Source organism: Protopterus annectens, chromosome 6.part1 (assembly GCF_019279795.1).
Source record: "Protopterus annectens isolate FY-2018-M chromosome 6.part1, PAN1.0, whole genome shotgun sequence".
Lineage (NCBI taxonomy): Eukaryota > Metazoa > Chordata > Ceratodontiformes > Protopteridae > Protopterus > Protopterus annectens.
Window position 1 is genome coordinate 121,680,296 of NC_056738.1, and position 21,783 is coordinate 121,702,078.

The following is a 21,783-nucleotide window of genomic DNA, read 5'->3' on the forward strand; positions in this document are numbered from 1 at the left end:
GTTAGACATTTTCAGCGCTCTTTTGGAATCTCAGCTTGCATAAGAGATCTCTCACCAAGAGAGATTCCTGACACAAACTGAATCTGCAAGTCATCTAACTATGGAAAAATGTGGATACCCTGTAGCCTCAATGAGCTGTAGCTGGAGTTAGACACTTTGTGAAACCTCTTGGTACGGTGGGTAACGCATTGTGGAGACTGTGGCTTCCCACAGTACCATCACACTAGTTGTTGTTGTCGTCTTTTGGCTTTTCCTGGTTAGGGGTTGCCACAGCAGAACTCCGGTCCGCTAATGACTGGCAGATTTTTATGTGCAGAGTTGCCAGCTTTAACGCACAACCTTCAACGAAGGTACGCCCATTCACTCGTCTCCACACAGAAGATGCTCTAGCTGAGAATTGAACATAACAACGTCTTACTGTGAGGCGACAACGCTACCGCAGCACCACTACCGCAGTCTAGTGCCATCACACTAGTGGTCATCGAAAATATATACATTTTAGTTGTTTATTTTCCCTACCTCAATACCTAATGTGGCACAAATGTATTACATCCATCTGGTTAAAGACTAACAGATTACTGCTTAGGCAGTTATCAGTTGCTCTTCCTACAGGAAAACTTTTGAACACATCAATGATTTCCATAACTGGATACAAAACCCAATGATTTCCATAACTGAATACAAAGCCCAAATTTGTTTTGGAATTAAAAGTGTGCAATATGCCCACCGTACAAAATTAGGTTGTGTTCCTTGGCCAAGTAGCCAAAGCTAGGCGGCAACAGTCTAAAAATGACAAGAAAATTACAGTACCAGAATATAATGCAACATGGCACTAACTGGAAAGATCAACAAGACTCAAATTGCCTAGAATTCTAACTGGCTTCCTATCAGTTTTCATGGTGGGGTCTACCATTTCCTCACAATGAATACACAACTACTTATGCACAAAAAACGTATACTACCAACTGCACATCACCTTAGTGATGGCATGCTGTAAATGAATCATCGGCCTTCTGAACAAATCAATCATTTAAGTATTAAAGTGACTGCAATTTGAGACAAAACAACCTGCTTAAAATTTGCTTCATCACGGAGGATATAGAATAAGTGGCACGTTTGTAGCCAAATTAAGCCAGATGAGATATAAAATAGTTTACACCATTCTGTATGTAAAAGGTATTTCAATGCAAGGTAAAATCTTTACAATCTGCTTGGAAGTGCTACTTACAGGATCAAGCAATGCGGTTTTAACATCTTCTCCATATCTATTACGGAGACATGGACCACAGAACTGTCCTCTAACCCCAATGCAGTCTGGATTGCGGCAGTTTGTTTTTGTGTCGATTGTCTTCTGACGACACTGGTGGCAAGTAGAACCCTATGTATATTAAAAATGAACAAACCTTTTTAACACTAGTTATAAACAAATTACTGAATGCTATGAACACAAATAAATACACCAGTGTTAGCCCAGAAAATTTCAAGTGAGTTAGTCAATATGTGCCCCAGTAGCATAAATGTAATAGAAGGATACAACTCATGCCTACCTGGAGAAGCAGAGTTCAGCAACATAAAACAAACCATAAGGTGCAAACACTTTCTAGTATTTTTAACAAGTCAGTCATCTCAACTTGGAACTCTGTCTGCGTAACATGTCATTTCAAAAGGCAACATTTCAAAGTTAAGTTCACAACTTGTTTTGTTTTTTTTTTGCAGTAGATGCTACATATGAACTTTTAAATAAAATGCTGAAGGGTTTTGGAGTTAAAACAAAGGGAAATGAAGGGTGAAAAGAATTTGTAACTGTTTTAGTACGATTATACATAAATTTCATTTCCGTAAGACATGATCTAAATCAGAATGGACTAAATATCAAATGATTTTCTGAAGCATAATAGATGAGGAGGTATGAATTTTCTTCTTTAGGGAGATCAAACTACCTGCCATCGCATTTCAGCTTTGCCATTTTTCTTGCACTGGGGAAGTTAGATGGAGCTTTGCTCTTACCACATTTATATTTCAAGAACATGCGGCAAGAGAACAATGGTGCAACAAATGCATTTAAAAAATAAATCCAAAGTTGAAAGCTCATTAAAAAAACTTTTCTGGAATAGGGTGGTAGTGTTTCGGCTTAGTTACGGTTCTTAAAATTTTCTACTGACTTACTTTAATTTTTCTGTATTTAAATTGCAAGCATTCACTAACACAGTGTATTGGACAAGGGAGGCCTCTGCATTGAATTAACTGTCGAGATTTTGTCTCCTGCAAACCTCTAAATTGTTTCTGGTCCTCCTCCTGAATTAGGAGGTATGCCTTCTTCCTGCAAGTATGCATTACTACATAAAGTGCTTCCTTAAGAGATGTGTTTAGACCTGTATCTACCATTTTAACCCCCCCCCCCCAAAAAAAAACAAAAACTGGGTGACTGCAAACTACAAGATCAGAATCAACCATCAGATGGAGAGACACTTCAAAGACTGAGGGAAGGTGGGAAGGAAGGCAGGAAGAAATTAAGGACCCATTTCAGAGTCCAGATACTCGTATGGAGAGTACACCCATTAGCAGCTATTGAAGTCCACTGGGAAGAACCTCACAGTGCTATTTAACTCCAGGAAGCTACAGCCAAAAAGTCACAAAATTAAAATTTTAGACTGCACAGCCTATAGCACTGCACCACAGGAAGCCTAACTACTGCACCACAGGAAGCCTAACTACTGCAGTCAAAGGAAATAATGCACCTTTTGAACATTTAAAATAACCTGCAAGTCGCCATGGCACAAATATCCAGTGATGACAATCCTGACTGCCACCTAAAGGCAAAACACAGTGTAGACCACAATACACTTAGAAAGGGTTTCTTAACTACTAAAAGCTGCAGCCTGCCTGTAGCCACTTGTATATCAGCCGTTTTTGGCTTTCTGAACTCATGAACCTTTTCAGGTAAAACCAGAGCTGGTGGCACACATTCAATACAAAAAGTGCCCTTTTTCCACTGGTTTCTGCACCAGGAAAAAAAGACTAGTTAGCTCATTCATGCCCACAGTACGACTTCTACATTGATTAGCACTGTGTTTATAGCACCACTACTAAACCCTATTCTACTGCAATCATGAATTAAATTAAAGTGTTGCCTTGTACCCTTGCTCTTCTTTTTGTGACCATCCCTTCATACTGCTGTGGGTTTAACGGACTAGCTGCACAGAAAGTTATATTGGGAAACCAGTAGAGAACAGCAGCACAAAAATATGGAAGAATTTATTAGAAAAATATGGAAGAATTTATTACATTCTCATTAGACCATCCAAGCTATCAGGTGCACACAGCTGGATCTGAATGCATACAGATGCACGCATTTCTCTGAAGAGACTTAAGTTTATAAGTTTATAAATCTGGCAAAAGTATAACAGGGGATTAGACTACGAGCTGCTAATGAGCTTCAGCTTGTAGTTCAGAGTTTGATTTGTTCATCCTTTATTTGCCTACTGTGCGACTGAGCAAGCTACTTAATTTAACACTGCTCCCCAGGTCACCCTGAAAAGAGAATTGTGCCTAGATGGTCTACACAGTTAAATAGTAAGCATACTTATTGTCCCCCCCCCCCCCCAACACTGGGCAACATTAAGCAGAATATCTTAAAACAGAGCATGGGGCTGCAATGTCATTTAATACTACATGGGGGACTTGAAAAAAAATGTGTCTCCATACTCCACAAAAACTAAAGGAATGAGTAGCAAAACTGAAGCAATAGTTAATGACCAAGTTAACAGTATCCTGTAAGTCCCCCCCCCCTTCAAGCTGACAAGACCTTCTATGCATGTGGTAATATCTGCACCATGTACCCAAACTATTTTGGCAAAGTGTTTTTTTTTACAAGCCAGCCTTCTCTACTCTTCACATATCAGAAGATCAAACGCCTACATTTCTGACAGTATAACTCAACCATCTGGGAACATCTAGTGGTATGTAAAAGTATTTTATTTTCATGTTTAACAGAGACACTTGCAGCCAAACTAATTTAAGGAAACTGGCCAAGGTCACTTCAATGAAGTAGACCCTCTTCACTACATAGCAGCCACAAAAACATTGCAATGACTTATACTTTGTGGGCAGTAAGTACAAATATTTCCCCCTCACTGCATGTCAGGATCAAGACACAAACTGTGCAAATAAGAACTGAAAGGTATACAAGCTAGGCACACTCTTCTTGTCTGGAGTACATGGCAAGCAAGCATAGATACAAGATTGACCTGGGAACTACAGAAAATATCAGATTATCCAACTACAGATGACTTTCATGATCAGGTTTACAATTTTTACCATTTTCAGAGAATAAATTATTCAAATTTGGCAATTACTCACCGTAGTTCTGTTGTAGACCTTTTCTCGAACATTTACACATATGTTATCCAGCTCTTCCTCTGTAATTTCTTCAGCTGGACGTATTATATGAGGAAGAGTCAGGGCACCCGTACTTGTTCGAACTCTTCGAGGCACTGGAGTTTCATTCTGCAAGAAAATACACAAATTTGAAGTCTCTCGCTATCTTTTTTTTTTTTTTTTTTTTTTTTTTTTTAAAAATGTGCAAACCTTTTCATTCCTTTCACTGCACCTCACAAACATGCAAATGCCTCTCACTACTGCATACACACACCGGTAAAACAACCTAATACTCAGCATCAAATGCAGACCTTAAGCGCAAGTTAAATACTTGCGAAGTTACACCAGCAACAAGCTACCACTTTCTAACGAGGGCTGAGGGGAGGAGGGGGTCATTCGTGTTTCACATCAAATCACACCAATGCAGCATTCGACCAGGGTTAAGGAGCTCCTTTGTTTAATATGGGGGGGGGGGCTCAATTTCAGGAGAATTATCTAGGAGAGGAATCTCTCTCAGTAAGTTCTATTTATGTTGCATTGGATGTTTAGGGCTACTAGTACTGCTTTGTCGTCATGTTCTATATTTTGCGAATATGTACAAGGCAACACAAAACAGGGTCATTGCAGCCTTGTGAGCTAGGCAGAAGTCGTAATGCTCTGTCTATTCTCAGCTTCCTGCAGTAATACATTTAGCCCAGGGCACAGAAATTAGGCCTTTTTTTTTTTTTAAACTGGTGGAAACACTGGTGTCTTTGTAAGTTTGTTCAAGATGCATTGTGAAGGGAGTATTATACTTAATGACCTAATAAGGGAAGAAAAGGGATAACATCCTTGGAACCAGAGAACGCATCATCATTAGCTGAGCAAAGTAGGATTTTCTCGTAACTATAGAGACAAGGTGGTTCGAGAACTACAGAAGTGCTCTCGTCCCTAGTAAGTAATGGGGTTGTCTACTACATGGTAAGGAGAGGGCTGCACATGTTTCGAAAATTACAAAGCTGCACCCTTTAGCATTTAGGCTTAGACCATTGTCCTGGAATCGGGCTAATATACGTCTACGTTCAACACCAACTTGGAAGATGGAAAAAAGACAATGGACTGAAAGGAATGTTTTATTGGAAAAAACAAATAAAGCGCTTTCATCTTGAGTGCAACCAAGACTTCATCAGAATCTAGTTAATCAAATAACTTCCCTAATTTAATTCTCATTCATACTAAGTCATGTTACAACTTAAAAAAAAATTACAATAAATCAATAAAAATTGGTTATGTCCTCCTCTGGCCCATAAGGAAAAGAAACTTGAATGAGATGGACTTTATATCAAAAAGGGTGTGCATACCCAGTACCTAGTGACCGAGGGGAGAATTACAATGAAGTGGGGGAGAATAATCAATATGGTACATCCCACAATACACAGCATGTGAGATTGGCCTGGACGATTTTGGAAAATGAAGCTTTTTTGAAGGAAGGCACCAAGTTAGCAGATATATGTTTTATGCTAGGGGACCTTTTCAAGAGGTAAGGAGTAAGTGGGATGATATAATATCAACCACTTTTAAGGTATGGGCAAAATGTTGAGCCAGACACTGTTTTTGCTTCCCAAAAAAGTACTGACGAGCTTGTCTATTAGTCTGTCAGAACTTTTACTTTGGATCAGGATATTTATTTTGATGGTGTTCTTGAAGTATTGGGTAAGCAACCCAAAATTGTTTTCAGGAAGGGGAAATCCATCAAAAAATATATGAAAAACAACGTTTATGTACCCTTGGTAATCAGCTCCAAAAAAGTGTGGCTCTTGCCGGCAATGTAAATATATTTTCAGGAAAGAAACTAGTTAGCAGGAAATACATAAAAACTTATGTAATTCTGTGGGCTTGGTTTATATTGCACAATGTCAAGACTATTGTTTTTGTGTGGTAAGAACCAGTGGAGATTTAGAGACCACATTTATGAACAACCATAAGCAACATAATAATGCTTTAAAACACATTTTGAATTTTCCCAGATATGGAATTGACATTTGTTTGTGTCTTTCGGCTTTTCCCGGTTAAGGGTCGCCACAGCGGAACTCGGTCCGCTAATGATTGGCAGTAGAGTTTTACTTACTGGCTTGCCGGGCCTAATGCACAACCTTCAACGAAGGAATGCCCATTCATGCATGTCGCTACACAGAAGACGCTCTGAGAATCGAACAGGCAACCTGTGAGGCGACAACATTACCGCAGCACCACCACCGAATTGACACTATTTACAAAAACACAAAACAGAGGTCGCCCCATGGATTGATTAGAGGCAAAAAAATATCGCAGATTAGGCTCAACACCCATATGTACCCTGGTCTGAATGATTATATACAACTAGTATTTTGAAATTTTTGAAATGGAGATCTTACTTGGTGTAAATTTCATAAAAACTTTTGTTTTCTGGGGAAGAGATCATGTATTTGGAATAAGTTTGGATATGGATGCAAGTTTTTCAGATGTTTTATAGACTTTTAAATTTAAAAATAGTGTATTTAGCAATTTTATTCATTGCATGAAAATACTGAAATGTTTTGTGGGAGCTTTAAGGTCGATTAATGTGCTTTTTACTTATTGACAAGAGATTTAACACGCGACGTAATATATGAATGAGATTTAAATAAGGGCAGTTATTTGATTAACTAGATTCTGATGAAGTCTTGGTTACACTCAAGACAAAAGTGCATCAATTATTTTTTTCAATAAACATTCCTTTTATTGCATTGCGTGGTTTTGTTCCATCTTCCAAGCTGGGGTTGGAAGTATATGTGCTAGACCTTCTTGAAATATCTGGTAGTGTCCTCTGGAGAGAGTTTACAATAGGTGGACTGCACAGGTTTGGTCAGCCAGAAGCTTGACAAAAGATTTGGATACTGGACAGATGAACCTCGCAGGAGTGCTCCAGTGCAGAATCTTGGTTGGATCCCACTGGCAGCGAGCCATTTAGTGGAGAGAGTGTGACTTGTTGGGTTCCAACAATAAAACCCAAGTGTGGGATAGTAAAGGTATTTGCCATTAGGTTACAAATACCTTTGCTTATGAAGTCATTAATGATGCATCTCATTTTCTTAGAGACAAGGCTAGTAAGGCTCATTAGTCTATAGTTACTGGGATCAGTGTTGGAGCCACCGTTATGAAGGGGTAAGACAACAACTGTTCTCCATTCCTCTGCATGAATCCATTTTGAAACACCCTGGCACAATATCATGCCCCATAGAGCTATTTACAAAAAAATAAAATCTCACTAGGATGGCGTTTAAGACTTGCTCAAAAGTGATTAGTGAGTTATAGAAAATTCACCCTATGTTAGGAAACTGGGAGAAGTCATCCAAAATAAACACAAGGCACAATATCAATTCTGCTTATCTTTAATTTTACATGGAAAAATTAAGCAGAGTCGAATGCCATTTCAATTTTGTTATTTAAATACACAACTTTCATCATATCACAACATATAAAAAAACTAATTTACTGCAAAATATTAAAAAAAATATTTCCAGTAGAAAGTAGTTATGCGGCATCATGTCTGCAACAATGCAAGCAAGCACAGTATTACAAAGAATCGCGAGACTTGAGTGAAGAATGAAAACAAAACATAAAAGCATTAATAAACCACAACAATCCAGACAACCTCAAAAAGCAGATTCTTTTGAATACTCAGCCCACTTACATTTCATGGGTTAATGACTACATACCATCATTATGAAAACTGAAACTGCATTAGTGTTTACCAGTTTAAAGGACAAACTAGTAAACACATGACAGGTAAAACAATTGGCAACACTGAGTACAATGAGTTGCTGAACTGCTGTATATCTGAGACTCTCAAAACTATTTCCCAACTTCTGATATCTGTTCACTGTATGTCACCCTGGATACTGTACAGAGAACCCTAAGCACCTTGCACATTAAAAGACCCCCAAAATTTAGACAAGTGCAAACAATTACAGAAACTGCCAAGATATTCTATTTATGCATCTACACACAGAGATGCACATCGACACAGATACACGCACACCAAAACAGACAGGCACCTTTATATACAATCTGTATCTCAGTTTTAGGACTAGTCTGTTTTCATACTATAATCTGTATACCATAATGCCAGACCATTTAAGACAAACCACGGCTCAGTTTTTAACTCCAGTAATATGCAGCTTAAAATGTGTTGCATTATTTTCAGTGCTACAACTAAATGTGTTTGCAGTTTAGAATTTTAAATTTTAGCAGTTTTATTTATTTATTTTTTTATACAAACACTGATTAATCCACATTTACCTCAGAGTCTTCATCTGTAAACTTTCGTTTTCTAACCAAGCTGTACTTGTCATCTTCATCCTCCTCAGGTGGTGGAGTAGGAGGCCCATCAATTAACGACTGGGACCTTGTGTGAGGCCTGGATGTTCGTTCTGGGTTTTTTCTGAGACTGCCTTCTATAAACTTTCCTGATGGCCGTCTTGGTTTCTAGAAAAAAAATTAAGCTATCACTATCAATGTAAAGCTTCAATAAAACATCAGAATAAAAAGTGACTAAAACACAGGAAACTACTATTTTCATCTAGCTAGTGAGCAGAGGTTGCTAGAACTGGAAGTACATGGCTCAGTCTCTAGAAATCTCCCTTTAGAGATTCATATAGTTGAAATCTCCCTTTAGAGATTCATATAGTTGTGGGGAGTCAAAAGCAAAACAAATTTATTAAAATGGTATTGGAGGTGCCCATGATATTGCACCTTTAACCCTAGCTATCTAAAAGACTGAAAACTTGCATTTAACTTCAGTTCAATATGAACCTTAAATATATGCATATCTGCAATTAATTTTAAAGCACAGTCACTGGCACAGCTGGCCATTTTATTGTGTTGGCTTTCAAACAACTGGCACTTGACATATTCAGCCCAGAAAGAGATGAATGCAGATATCCTCTAAAATGTCCAGACAGGAAAGAGATGCAGCCAAATATATTACCAGTGTACCACTTTTAGGAATGACTTACCCCCAGCATTAAACTGAAATATGTGCCTGGCCTTTTATTATTTTTATTTCTTTCATGTGGCGAGTGTTGCTGCCTTACAGCATCCTTTTTTAAAAGCTGGGATGCTTCCTCTGCACAGCATGCACATCCTTTTTTAAAAGCTGGGATGGTTCCTCTGCACAGCATGCACATCCTTTTTTAAAAGCTGGGATGCTTCCTCTGCACAGCATGCGCATCCTTTTGCACCAGAGTTTTCAATGATGTACCACCTTCCTTACACATGTTAAAAGACATCTGCTAGACAGACTGGCAATGCCCTACACTGCTTGCAGGCATACTTCCTACAACAGGTTGGACTGTGCCGCCCCCCCCCCCCAATTAAGAACTGGCTCTCATCTTTGCATCCAAATTTTGATATTCCCCGGCAACTGTTCTTTTTACATATGAAAAAAGTTGCAATTATGGGACTCGCACTTAAAATGGGAACCCTACAACACATTTACCCATTATGTAACAAAGGCCAAGGGAGGGGGCAGAAGCAAACAGAAATGGATTCCAGCTTTTGAAGACAAAAGCCATACGATACCAGGAAAAATGAGCTGGAAAATTTGGACAAAGGAAAAATCTCTGGGAATCACACTTTTCCTTTCAGATAGTGTAAGGGAAACACCTTTGAAAAATGCTGTTTAAGACAAAGGGAAAAAAAAAAGCTCTGACCGCATTTGGAGAAGAGTGAAGACCAATCCAAAGATGGGTAACATTATTGTCAAGGATGGGGTATAGTGCTACATTTTAGCAAAGATTTAACTGAATTTCAAAGTTTGAAATAGCTTCTTTATGCAGTACTAACCCTTAGGAAATAGCTCCATCATATTCAGACCAAACATTTGCTTCTATGAAATCTCTAATTATACTTTCTGGTATGCAAGTAGTTTCATATCAGCAGCCAGAACATTTCAAAGAGCTCTCTTTATTGAAAAAAAAAAGAAAAAAAAGTGCCCCCCTTAATTTCCTTATTACCACTTTAAAATGTCACCATGCATCACCAACCTGTAGGGGCATGCATGATGATACTGCCTGCTGGACTACAGCAATGGCAAGCAGCAGAATTTAAATTTTGCAGAGTCCTCCAGGTAAATTATTTGTCATGCATTATAGACTGCATTTAGAGTGCTGCTGCTTTGTTCTTGTGCGGTAACTGGCTCTTTGCATGCACGGAACCATTAGGGTCTAAATGCTGCAAACAAAATGCAAAGAAGGAAGCAGCATCGAGTGTAGAACCATACTGTTTAATATCATTGCTGCTTCATTCTTGTGCATGTACAGAACAGTTAAAAGAGTGAGCGAGTTACAGAGTGTGTGTGTATGCATGTAAAATATGTCCCTCTTTGGATGGTGCAGTGGTAGTGTTGTTGCCTCACAGCAGGAGGTTCTCTGGTTCGATTCTTGGATGAAGTGCCTTCTGTGCAGAGTTTGCTTGTCCTCCGTGTTTGTGTAAGTTTCCTCTGGGTGCTCCAGTTTCCTCCCACAATACAAAGGCATCAGTCTGGAGTGCTTCTCCCCAGGCATCTGCCGAAAAATGGCTTTGTTCCAAGTCAGACTTTCCCAGTAAACAAATGTTAAATAAAATTTATGGTTTTCTGGCAAAACAGTGAGAACTGAATTCACTAAATAATGACAGCCATGACAGCCATTTAAGTTTCAATCTCAGGAAACGCATTTTATTCCAGCAAGTTTCTAAGATTATACAAACAATGTTTAAAATGTGTGCTCGGTTTTGGGCCTCGTCTTTTTCCTGATTTCTTGTGCTGTATAGTTCTTCAGGGAAAGAGAAGTTTATTGCTGCTTATGCAAAGTCTGCTTGCATGGCTAGTAGCACAACAGGTAGTATACTTGCTTTTGCTGCAGAAGGCTGTGGGTTCTAGTATGTAGACGGATTGTGGATACTGTACTGTGTTGTAAGGGGTTGAATGCTGCAGTCCTGAGAATGTCCTCCTTTGGCAGAGATACCAGTAACTGAACTGTTTGCCATCCACTCCCTATTTTTTTAGTGTAACATAGGCAATTTATTCTTCAATTTATTCTTAAAGGGCAACAGCCACTTTAGTTTTAGACGAAACAATGAAATATAAAAAAGTTGTTTGCCGACAGCAACCTCTTCATTAGTTACATATCTGTAACGTGGAATTATTTAGATTTTTTACTTCTGCAGAAATTGCGCACATTTACTGATACTGGTGGACTGTAGAAGTTTGAGTAAACTTTTATGATAGAAATGTTCTGAATTGGGCAGTTTTGTAATTATTGGTTCATGCACTGTTTCATTGCTTACTGGAAAAATGTTCAAAACAATAAACTTAAAATGCACTCCCAACAAATGTGCTGTATTATACAAGGAATACAATTTAATACAGTCAGGAAGTTGTATCAAAGAACACATGTATGCTTCATGTGCAAGGGGCCTAGGATTCAAAAACAGCCAAACTTCCACTGGCCAGATGGATTTTACTGCTGTTTCAGTTTAAAGGGCAGGGTTAATACCAACTCTATTTTCATTGTGAGACTTTATTGCTTTGTTTAGCGGATGTCTATTAGTGCTTGTGCTTATAAAATGTAAACTAAAATCCAAATAATCATTGTAGTAGTAGTATGCACATTACAGTGCTTATGGTAAATGGGGCGACAGCCAATTAATGGGACACTGGAATGGCTGCAGGGGGACTCTGGGGCCATATTTTGGTTGTCTGTTCTTCAGTTTGCGTTTGAAAGTTGATATCCCACAATCCCAGAGTGGGCAGGGTTACATAATTATGTACCAGTGTACAGAATTATACCCATTTTTCATGGGCTTTTGTCTAGATTTTTGATGTTTCCAAGTTGAGAGGTATGCACTAACACATCTGGAATAAAAAAAATTAAAGTCAGCCATAGATTCTCTTTTACAGCTTATGGAGAAGATACCCTTGCAGCATTTTACTAGGCAATCTCCTTATGAGCCTTTTAATAGATGAGCAAAGTAAGAAAAGAAAAAATAAAGCTAATCCAAGGATCTTCAGTAGGAACGGTCACAAACAGCTTATAGAGCACAAAACATTTAAGAGAATTTAAAACACTGCCATGGTTTAGCCAAATTTAATTTAATTTATACCAAGTTAGTTCCACTAGTCAAAGCCTTTAATGGGGGAGTGCTGAGTTGGTATTCATACCGACTTTAGGGAATCTGGTCATGATAATTCATATGATAAAAATTCATATGATAAAAATCAAAAATGGCATTTTTTGAAGAAAAGTTTACTCAAGTGAAAAGTAACCCCATTCTCTTTTTGACATGTTCCATGGGAAACACTTGCTCCCTTAGGTAGGATGATACACAACTGCATAATCTGCAAGCTCAACACCGACAACAGAGCTGCTGTTAAGGTTGTTGTCAATGATTCAATCTGAAGTCATATCTACTTGAGAAACTGCTTTAGATTTCTGTGTTGTCTAAAAACAGTGGGTTATTCAAACAGAGTGTGAGTTAAAGAATAACTTGAGCTGGCAAAAGACTAAACTTCTCCACAAGCTTTACAGTCTATCTTCTAAACCAGGGCTCAGTAATGCTGCCCTTTTTTATTGGCTTTATCACAGCAGTGAATCAAAGACAACTTTGCTTTGGAGAAACCTGGGGAAACTACCAGGAAAAAACCTTAACACCCAATTCACTGCTATAAAAGAGGTGTGCTCACATCCCAACAATTCAAATTTAGTCTAGGTGATATGGCTATCAAACAGCAAAGACTAAGCTGGTAACAAGCAGCCTATAGGAAAGATGGCAAAGCTGCAAACACCACTACATTCATGTCGAAACAAATAGTGGAAAGCAGCGAGCGGTGCCTCTGAAGAGTTAAAGTAAAATCAACAAAGTTTGTTCTTCCCAGCAACAGTACTGGAAATACATGCCTGCTTATTAAAAGGCAGGTTTACCCCACTTTCAGCGCTGTTGAACAATGGTACATGGGGAATATGGGGTTAGAGAACTGGCCCTATACCAATGAAAAATGGTCAGGACAGGGAAAAAAAAAAAAAAAAAAAAAGATTCAGAATAGATCAATACTGCACCATGTGACATTGTCACAGCTTATGAGTTGACCAGTATAACATAGCAATGTGGCTTCGCTATCCAAGCACTCAGTATGGCATCATGTGGCCACACCCTAATTTTATTTGAGAGACCGTTTTCATCCACCATTATAGGATCCCTGAAAGTCTAACTCATTGCTGGGAAAATTGACTGCTCCTGGCACAGTTTTTTCAGTTTATTTTGCAAATGAAAGGCTCAAAAAGGAGGTCTAAATGATGACAGTTTACAAAGTAATGCATCATACAACTAATTTACTAAATAAAATTTACCATACAAATATTTTGTTAGTAAATGTGTGCATGACAATCAGACATGTCAAAGGAACTCTGATGGGGAGGGTGGAGGTCTCATCTCAAAAAGCAGTATCCATATTCCTACATGAACTTAAGACAGTACCTCAGGCTCTACTTTTTAGGAAAAACTAGATTAATAAATTTAACATTAGCTGTGTGATTACAGAAGTGAAACTGAACATAAATACTGACAGATAATCCTACTTACAGGTGGAGTGTTAGATAGCGGAGATCTGCCAAAAATCCCTGGAATGTTCTTTAATTCTGCCATAAGTTTGGCAAGCTAAAATGAGAGAGGAAGCATTAATTTATAACCCTTCACATTTACCATTCTTGACAAACTATTCAAAAATCCCTGGAATGTTCTTTAATTCTGCCATAAGTTTGGCAAGCTAAAATAAGAGAGAGGAAGCATTAATTTATAACCCTTCACATTTACCATTCTTGACAAACTATTCATGTTTATATATTTTTTTCACAGCTTGTTAAAACACTGACGAGTAAATACTTCCTCACAACCATCACCCCTTAAAAAAATAATAAAAAAAAAAAAAAATGGAGGGGGGAAATTCCTAGGTGGGTGATTAACCTTGAACTTCTACTAACCATTGCTTTGTTCTCTTTAATATTCAGTGCCCTTTTCTCCAGGAACCTTTCACCCTTTTCTTCTTGATCAGAGTCACAGTCAGACTCTGCATCTTTTTCCAGCTTTGGTGCTTCTGCCTGTGGCAGTTTTTTTGAATTTCGTGTTGGCAGTCTGCTTGGTGTTTTTTCATCTTTTTTTCCACTTGAATTTTTTGTTGGGAATCTCAAAGCCACCCGCAAGGTAACTGGACGTTTATTTCGTCTTGCTTGACATTTATGATCCATTTCATCATCTTCCTTTGTACTGGAATCGAGACTCTGTCAAACAATGAATAAACTGCTTATGCATCTTTACATAAAGAATCAAAACTGAAATAAAAGATTGTTTATACTAAAAATAAGGCATGAAATCTCAGTTGCATGCATTTACATGTTTAATGCGCTAGATGAGCACTCACTGAAATATCAGGATATGCTCTAGTTGGAGCCTCAAGAATCAAGGATAACTATTTCTCATGGCAGTCAACAAGTATCATACTGAAGTATTTAGCTATGAATTTCCACCATAAACAAAAGAACCAACTCCAATGTTTCTCAGAAATGACCCAGACTTCCAGCATCTGCCAATGCATCAGTAAGCAAGCAGTCCTGCATTTTTTTTAAATCCGTGTTCTGAAAAAAAAAAAAAAAAAAAAAACATGCATCCAAATGAAAGGCTAAACTCTGTTTTAAAGTTGTCCAAGGATGTAAAAGGCCTGATGCAGAAAGGAGAGGCAGCACATCCTAAGAGGGATTGCAAAATGTCCTGTTACAAGAGTACAGTCTGCAGGAAAACAACTCTCATACTTTAAGATGTGCTTGTAGCAGGACAGTACTAAAAGCAGAATAAGCAGTAAAAAAAAATCCACAAGGAGTATAATTCCTTCAAGTTACACCACAGCACTAGCCTGACAAACCTACAAAACCACTATTACTTTGTTCAGTATGCTAAGAGATGTTGAGAAATGTTTAGGTAGCCAAGGTATGACTTCTGTAAATATGACATGAGATTAAAAACTTACCTGTCCTTACAGAACAAGTTATCTGGCTACATACTTTAAAATGGCCAAAAATGCAGATTCTCCAATTTAGACAGTACTGTTACATAGGTTTCCTGCCACACACCCATACTTTCAAAAGGGAGGAGGAAGCTTTTCCAACCACTTATGGACATCCATGAAGTGCAAAATGTTCAGATTTTTCCACACTTTCAAATATCTGTTTCAGGTAATTTTAGGAATGAATCTCTGAATATCAAACTGGGATAGAGGTGAAGGAATACACTTTTTTTAAACGAAGACACAACTTACAAATCAAGGGTCATTAGAAAGAAAAACTCAATCCTATATTCAAAGTTTACTGCAGTGACAATAGAACATCGAGACAAATCTTTCAGGTCTACCAAGCTCATGGTCTCAAAAAGGAGGCAGCATCAGTACCAGTTCAAAATTCAGTTCCAGAGGAAGAAATATAGGTTCTGGACTATGTTAGGAGAAGGAATTAAGTAAGGCATTTAAAAAGGCACAAGGATACCAACAGCCTCTAGATTAACCCATATGGACAAACAAAGAGAGCTCTGGAAATCAGTTAGTGCAAAGAGGTTGAAATGGCATCTCAAATATACATGGCACACCTTTTGAAAAACTGCTATTTTAAATGCATATCCTAAAGGACTTCCAAAAAAAGATTCAGACAGTAAAGAAAGGTTCCGACAGGTGCAGAACTACAGGGTAAGTTCAGAAACCAGCAATGCAGGCTCAAGTTACCACAGGATGACATGGAAGATTCTGCTACAGAGAAAGTTCCATTAAAGAAAAGATAACATGAGATCTACAAATCAACACTACAAGCCACGACTACCATGCAAGGTAGACAGCCATTCACAAACAATGCTGACAACTCTGTTTAGGGGTGGGCATACTGAAAGGCATCTACAACTTGTCACTGCTCGCAGAAAGTAAAATCTAATCAGGAAATAGCCCACTCACACTGTAGTGACACACTGCTTGATCACTGAAAGGGGAAGAGTGAACATACCATATTGTACATTTTGGGAAGGTGGACTGCACAGGCAGACACCTCCACTCAAGAGACCATATCACAATCCTGCAGTTTCCCCATTTAAGGTCTTACTGCCTCATTCCCATTAAAGAACAAAGTCTGTCTCACCCTTGTTTGACAAGGTGTAGATGCCATGTTGAAAAGGTCAGACTTAAGGCTTCCATGTCAGGAATGAGGGCTTAGAAATTCAGACATGAAAACAGCTGCTTTTGGCGAATTTTCTCAGTTTTATCACTTAAAGATTACCCTCAGCGTATTGCTATTGCAACATGCAAATCCAGCAATATTTCAAGAGAATGTAAATCCAAGCCTTGAAGCTTCCTTCCTAAATTTTTTAAAGGAGAGAAAAAAAAAAGGCACATGTATAGTTCAGCTGGCATACACATGTTTAATGCCAGATAAAGAGGTCCTAGGTCTCTGTTATAGCACAAATGTTGATGTTCTCCATTTTAAGGAGTACTTTGAGAAAGTGCATTTTGAGATTTAAGACTTTTAGCATTGAGCAGCATACAAACTGCATTTGTTTATAGCTGTTACGGCAGTAATTTGGTCTTTGGAACACCGCCTAAAAAAGGCAAGAGCCTTGGCCAGTATCCAGAAGCCCAGGGGTGACAGATGCAGCCCATCTCTGGCAAACCATCGAGGTTTGTCAATGTCATCCCAGGCAGACAGATAATACTGGATCCCCTTAGAATGATAGCAGAATTGTTGAAATCATTTTCTGCTTGTACTGTGCATCATTCTGGGCGATGGCAGGATGGTGCTCAGGGAGAGGGTCATACCCACCTGGGCTACATAATCAGAGAGCTCCTCCATGTCTCTTCATGTAGTCCAGGGAGGTACATCTCAGGTCATTCACATCCACATGTACAATAAGTCATATTTGTACCTGTTGTTGAGGGACGTGAGGCATGCGTTATGTGGCAAATCCTAGCACCTGACATGCAGCTGACTGTTCCTTTCTTCTTATTCAACCTAGTGAGTCGGACACCAGTGTGCCTCACTATCGAGTCACCTATAACTAGTGTGTTGGGCATGATGTATTGCCTTGGGGGCTTTGGCTGAGTGGCAAACTATTTAGGAGAGGAGAATTGTCTCTTGTGATTAGTGTAGTAGTGGTAGAGTGCATTTCTGCCTTGGAGGTCTCTGCTGCTCGAGTAGATTTTTATTGAGAACCTATGTGATGAGGGTGTGTGGTTTGTGTTTTTATGTAAAGGCAGTGCTGGTGTGTGTTCTGGAGAGCTGTGTTCCATGTGGTGTGGTGCAAGTGTTGACCTTCTCTTGACCGGCTATTCGGTCTTGGCTAAAGTCCAATTTGGATATACAAGTGCATCTCTCGCAAGTCTCGAGTGCTGTAAGGTAAGAGGAGAGGGTTGTCAGTGTACATAAGGCAGTGGGGTACACTGCCTCAGGGTGCCCAAGTTCACCAGGTTAATAGGAGAAAGCACAGGGAACTGACCTTTAGACATTCCTGGAGGGGTTGGCATTGATAATAAGCACTGGATCTGTTTCCTTGTAGAATGTTTAGTGCTGATAGCACTTGTGTGCTACAATAACTGCTACAGGAAGTCTGGTAAAGTGCTAGACTAATAAGCTAGTATAAGTGCAGGAGAGGAGAAAACTGGTAGATCTAAGGGAAAAATTGAAGAGCAGACTGGCACTGCTCAGAAGCTTTAGTCTGCGTCTGGACTAGACCAATTACAGGAAAGGTGGGAAACAAGCACAAAAAGCGGGCTTTTAGACCGGAAAGTTGAGAGAGATGGAAAAACTGCCCAAACTGCCAATAACTACAATTTCTGGGCCAGAAACCACTCCTTATGTGGTAGATACATTACCTAGTGCTTACCACTCCCACTGATAAGCCAGCAGGCTTCCCTCCAACACAGACAGGGTTGGGGGGCTCAGGAACTTACAAACAGTCCTGGATCCAGCAAAATCTGTACCTGGACTGGACTAGTTACAGGAAAGGAGGGAAACTAGCTTAAAAAAATTAAGTAAAGTGGAAAAGGAGAAAGCTGGAACAGAAGATAATTTAAGGTTAAGAATCTAAATGGGTTGGCCTTCTCAAATGTTCTCTCTATTAGGTGGAATGAACTAATGACACTAGACTAGGAGGAATGTCCCAGATTAAATATACAGTATGGGCAGGCAACTGCAAAGCCACCAAGTATAACAAGAAGACAATAGAGAGGGTGGATGGGAAACTATTACAGCTACTAGCTGTAGCCACTAAAGTTTTAAACCGATAAAGGAGCAAGGAGACGTGAATACTTTTAACTGCAAATAAATCAGTTATATGATACCAGACTAAACACAAACCTAAAAAAAAATTTGCAAGCTGTTACCCCAGAGTGCCTTCCACAAGCATGAGAAACTGTAGTGGATAAACAATGTAAAACATGCTGAAATAGTAACTTGTAATTTACCTTGTGTAGTTACAATTCAGCACGTTTTTATATTAAGGTCACATTCAACTTTTATCTGAAAATCCGGTTAAGAACTTTTTGATAAAGCAAATGGTGGCAGCCAATCAGATTCTTGCAATCCAAGCCACCACTTGCGTAACATCCCCACCCCCAATTTTTTTCCCTTCATTAGTTTTTTTTAGCAATGGACAGCCTTTAGTTTAAAAAAAAATTGCTTACCAAAGTTCAGGAACTTTGCTAATCGGTCTCATTTCCTATGGGTACGGAACCACTAAAAGGTACTGTACACGAATGCTAAATTAGTTTCTTTGGTGTGAGTTATGCTTTAAAAGTGTACATTTTTTCTTCTGTTATGGTTTATGATCAGGGTCAGGTCAGGGTTTGGGGGAGCGTTGCATTAATTTGCTAAAGTTGCTAGTAGCAAGTACCAACAGCCCTCTGTTTTTATATGCATTTGTCTTTTATAGGACATTGTGGTTGTTTTTCCATGCTTTTACTATAGTTGCCATCCACATCTTGCAGAAACAGGTTACTGACTGCCAATAAACTTGTCCAAGGCAACTTGCTAGGGTATAATGTCCCCCTCCCTGCTTATCGCATCAAAAATGCCTTCCTTTTAGCTCGTTATCACTTGCATACAGAAGAAATGCATATTTTGTTCATGTGTAGTCTCTCCCCATAAAACGTTACTTTTCTAACAACTGATCTGTCTCAAAGTCAAAGTCTGAAAATGGACATGTATCCAGTTGGACTAGCCCGGTTAACAAATGTAAAATAAATAAATAAAAAATAAAAGTACAGTCACTAATCTGTGGCAATTTTTAACCTTAGGACACATTTTCCCCTAGATGTACCAGGAGTGGGAGGGGGTCAGTTGAGGACACAGACTAATAGCAGAATCTGCGCCTACGGTCAACTCCCAAAACAGATATCAGCCCTATCCATCAATGGATACTGTATTAGGGCCTCCTAAGCTTCTAAGACGACAGTGAGTGGCTGCAGCACAGTAATGTGGTTGGGACAGGGAACTGCTTCATGTGGAAGCTGTTCCTAAACAGGCCTATGTATGTCTAATAGTAAAGGATGGTTCATGTGTTCTTATATTGCGTTCCACAGGAATGGTTGATTGTTTGCTTGTTGTAATGAGTTCTGTAACTATTGGTTATGATCTCAGTGTTTTTGTTTCCTTTTGTGTTTTACGCCTCCCATTTGATTTTAAGCTACTAACTGTATGGTGTTTATGCTTATGTTGCGAAGACTGTATTATGATTCGACAGCTAAAGGCTCAATTTTGCTGTTTATAGTCAAGTTTCCGCAGGTGTTTTGTTTACCGATTGCCCATTAGAACATAACGATATAAGCTAGGATGCTAACAGAGTGGAAAAGTTGATAGAGTGGCCACTGATGTTAGGACTTGGCCATATTTTCTGGCTTGAAGGGAAAACCTACTCCAACAAGTACAACGACAACTGAAAATGAGTATTTCTGCGAGAAAGCAGATAAGTGCCTCTACCAATAAGGAAATAAACGCTATAACCAAGCTGTGCATCAAACGTGTTTTAACGTAACGTAAAATAATAAAGCGGACAACTCCAAACTAACAGACAAACTGATGGCAAAAAGGAAAAACTGGTAGAAAAGAACAAGCAAACAAGCTAGTTAAGTGCTTTCACCAAAAAAAAACTTCAGTTATTACATCACCAAATTTAAGCTTTTTTTGGCGCCAACAGGAAGTGATACGAGTACTGCACATAAAGGTATTTCATAGTCATAAACCACCTGTCAACCATACTAGTACAAAACTAATATAAATACAAATATAAATAAATAAAACTTTTAGAATACAAAAATGTCTAAAAACTACTAAATGCATCTGACTAATATTCTGATATGATATTTCATACAAACAAATTAAATACAAATTGTATGGGTCTACATGGTACATTGACCAAGATATTGTGCTTTGCTTTTCCAAAAAGGCAAAAAATATGAACATGCACAATATCAGCATTCCTTGAAAAATATTTAAGAATGACTGATATGCACCATCAACACTAACTGGGCAGTGTCGGCTGAACAACTTTCACATTTACATTTTTAGTCTAGCTCTTATAAAAAGAGTTATGAACATTTGTTTTCTGAATGGTATTAGAAATGAAAACTAGCTCAGGCTGCACTGTTGTTCCTATGGTGGAATTAAGCAGTCAGCTTTTTCTGAGATGCTCTGGAGTGAACGAGTTAGACAGCTTCCAACACTCACTGCAATTTCTATAAGTCAGTCCACAAATAAAACCCTGTGCTTCTCTGGCATCACTCATCGATGCAATAATTAACTCTACTCCTTTTACCACTACTAAATAAAATTATTCATGATCCAAGATGTTCCTTACATATACCTCTATGAAACCCATCAAAACTGTGCCTATTTTGCCATTTGGCAGCATCAGCACATAGGCAAATAACCCTCCTTCAACAACACCTCCAATACAGCTAAAAAGGGTTTTTCCTTCACAGAAATGAATGGCAAATGGCTGTATTATATTCTGGCCCTACACATATCCATCTCTCCACATCCATCTCTCCACATCTATATCTATACACACACACACAAACATATATTACACATATACACATACAATACATATATATATACATGAATATACATGTAAACATATATATAAATTTATATATATTTAATACACACAATACATATACTATAATATAATATATATAAATATATCATATATAACTAGATATCTACAATCTCTCTCTACATACCTATATCCACACACTAATATATATATATATATATATATATATATATATATATATATATATATATATATATATATATATATATATATATATATATATATATATATATA

General features: G+C 38.4%; 1 protein-coding gene across 1 annotated transcript in view; it reads right to left on the reverse strand.

Annotated features, from left to right (window-relative positions):
• Nucleotides 1-21,783, reverse strand: part of CDCA7 (cell division cycle associated 7) — a gene marked incomplete in the record, with an annotated part of 60,973 nt that overhangs the window by 24,680 nt on the left and 14,510 nt on the right. The window contains 5 exon segments of the mRNA XM_044075550.1: nucleotides 1,229-1,378; nucleotides 4,360-4,506; nucleotides 8,677-8,862; nucleotides 13,996-14,070; nucleotides 14,394-14,690. Coding sequence (XP_043931485.1) covers nucleotides 1,229-1,378; nucleotides 4,360-4,506; nucleotides 8,677-8,862; nucleotides 13,996-14,070; nucleotides 14,394-14,690 — 855 coding nt within the window.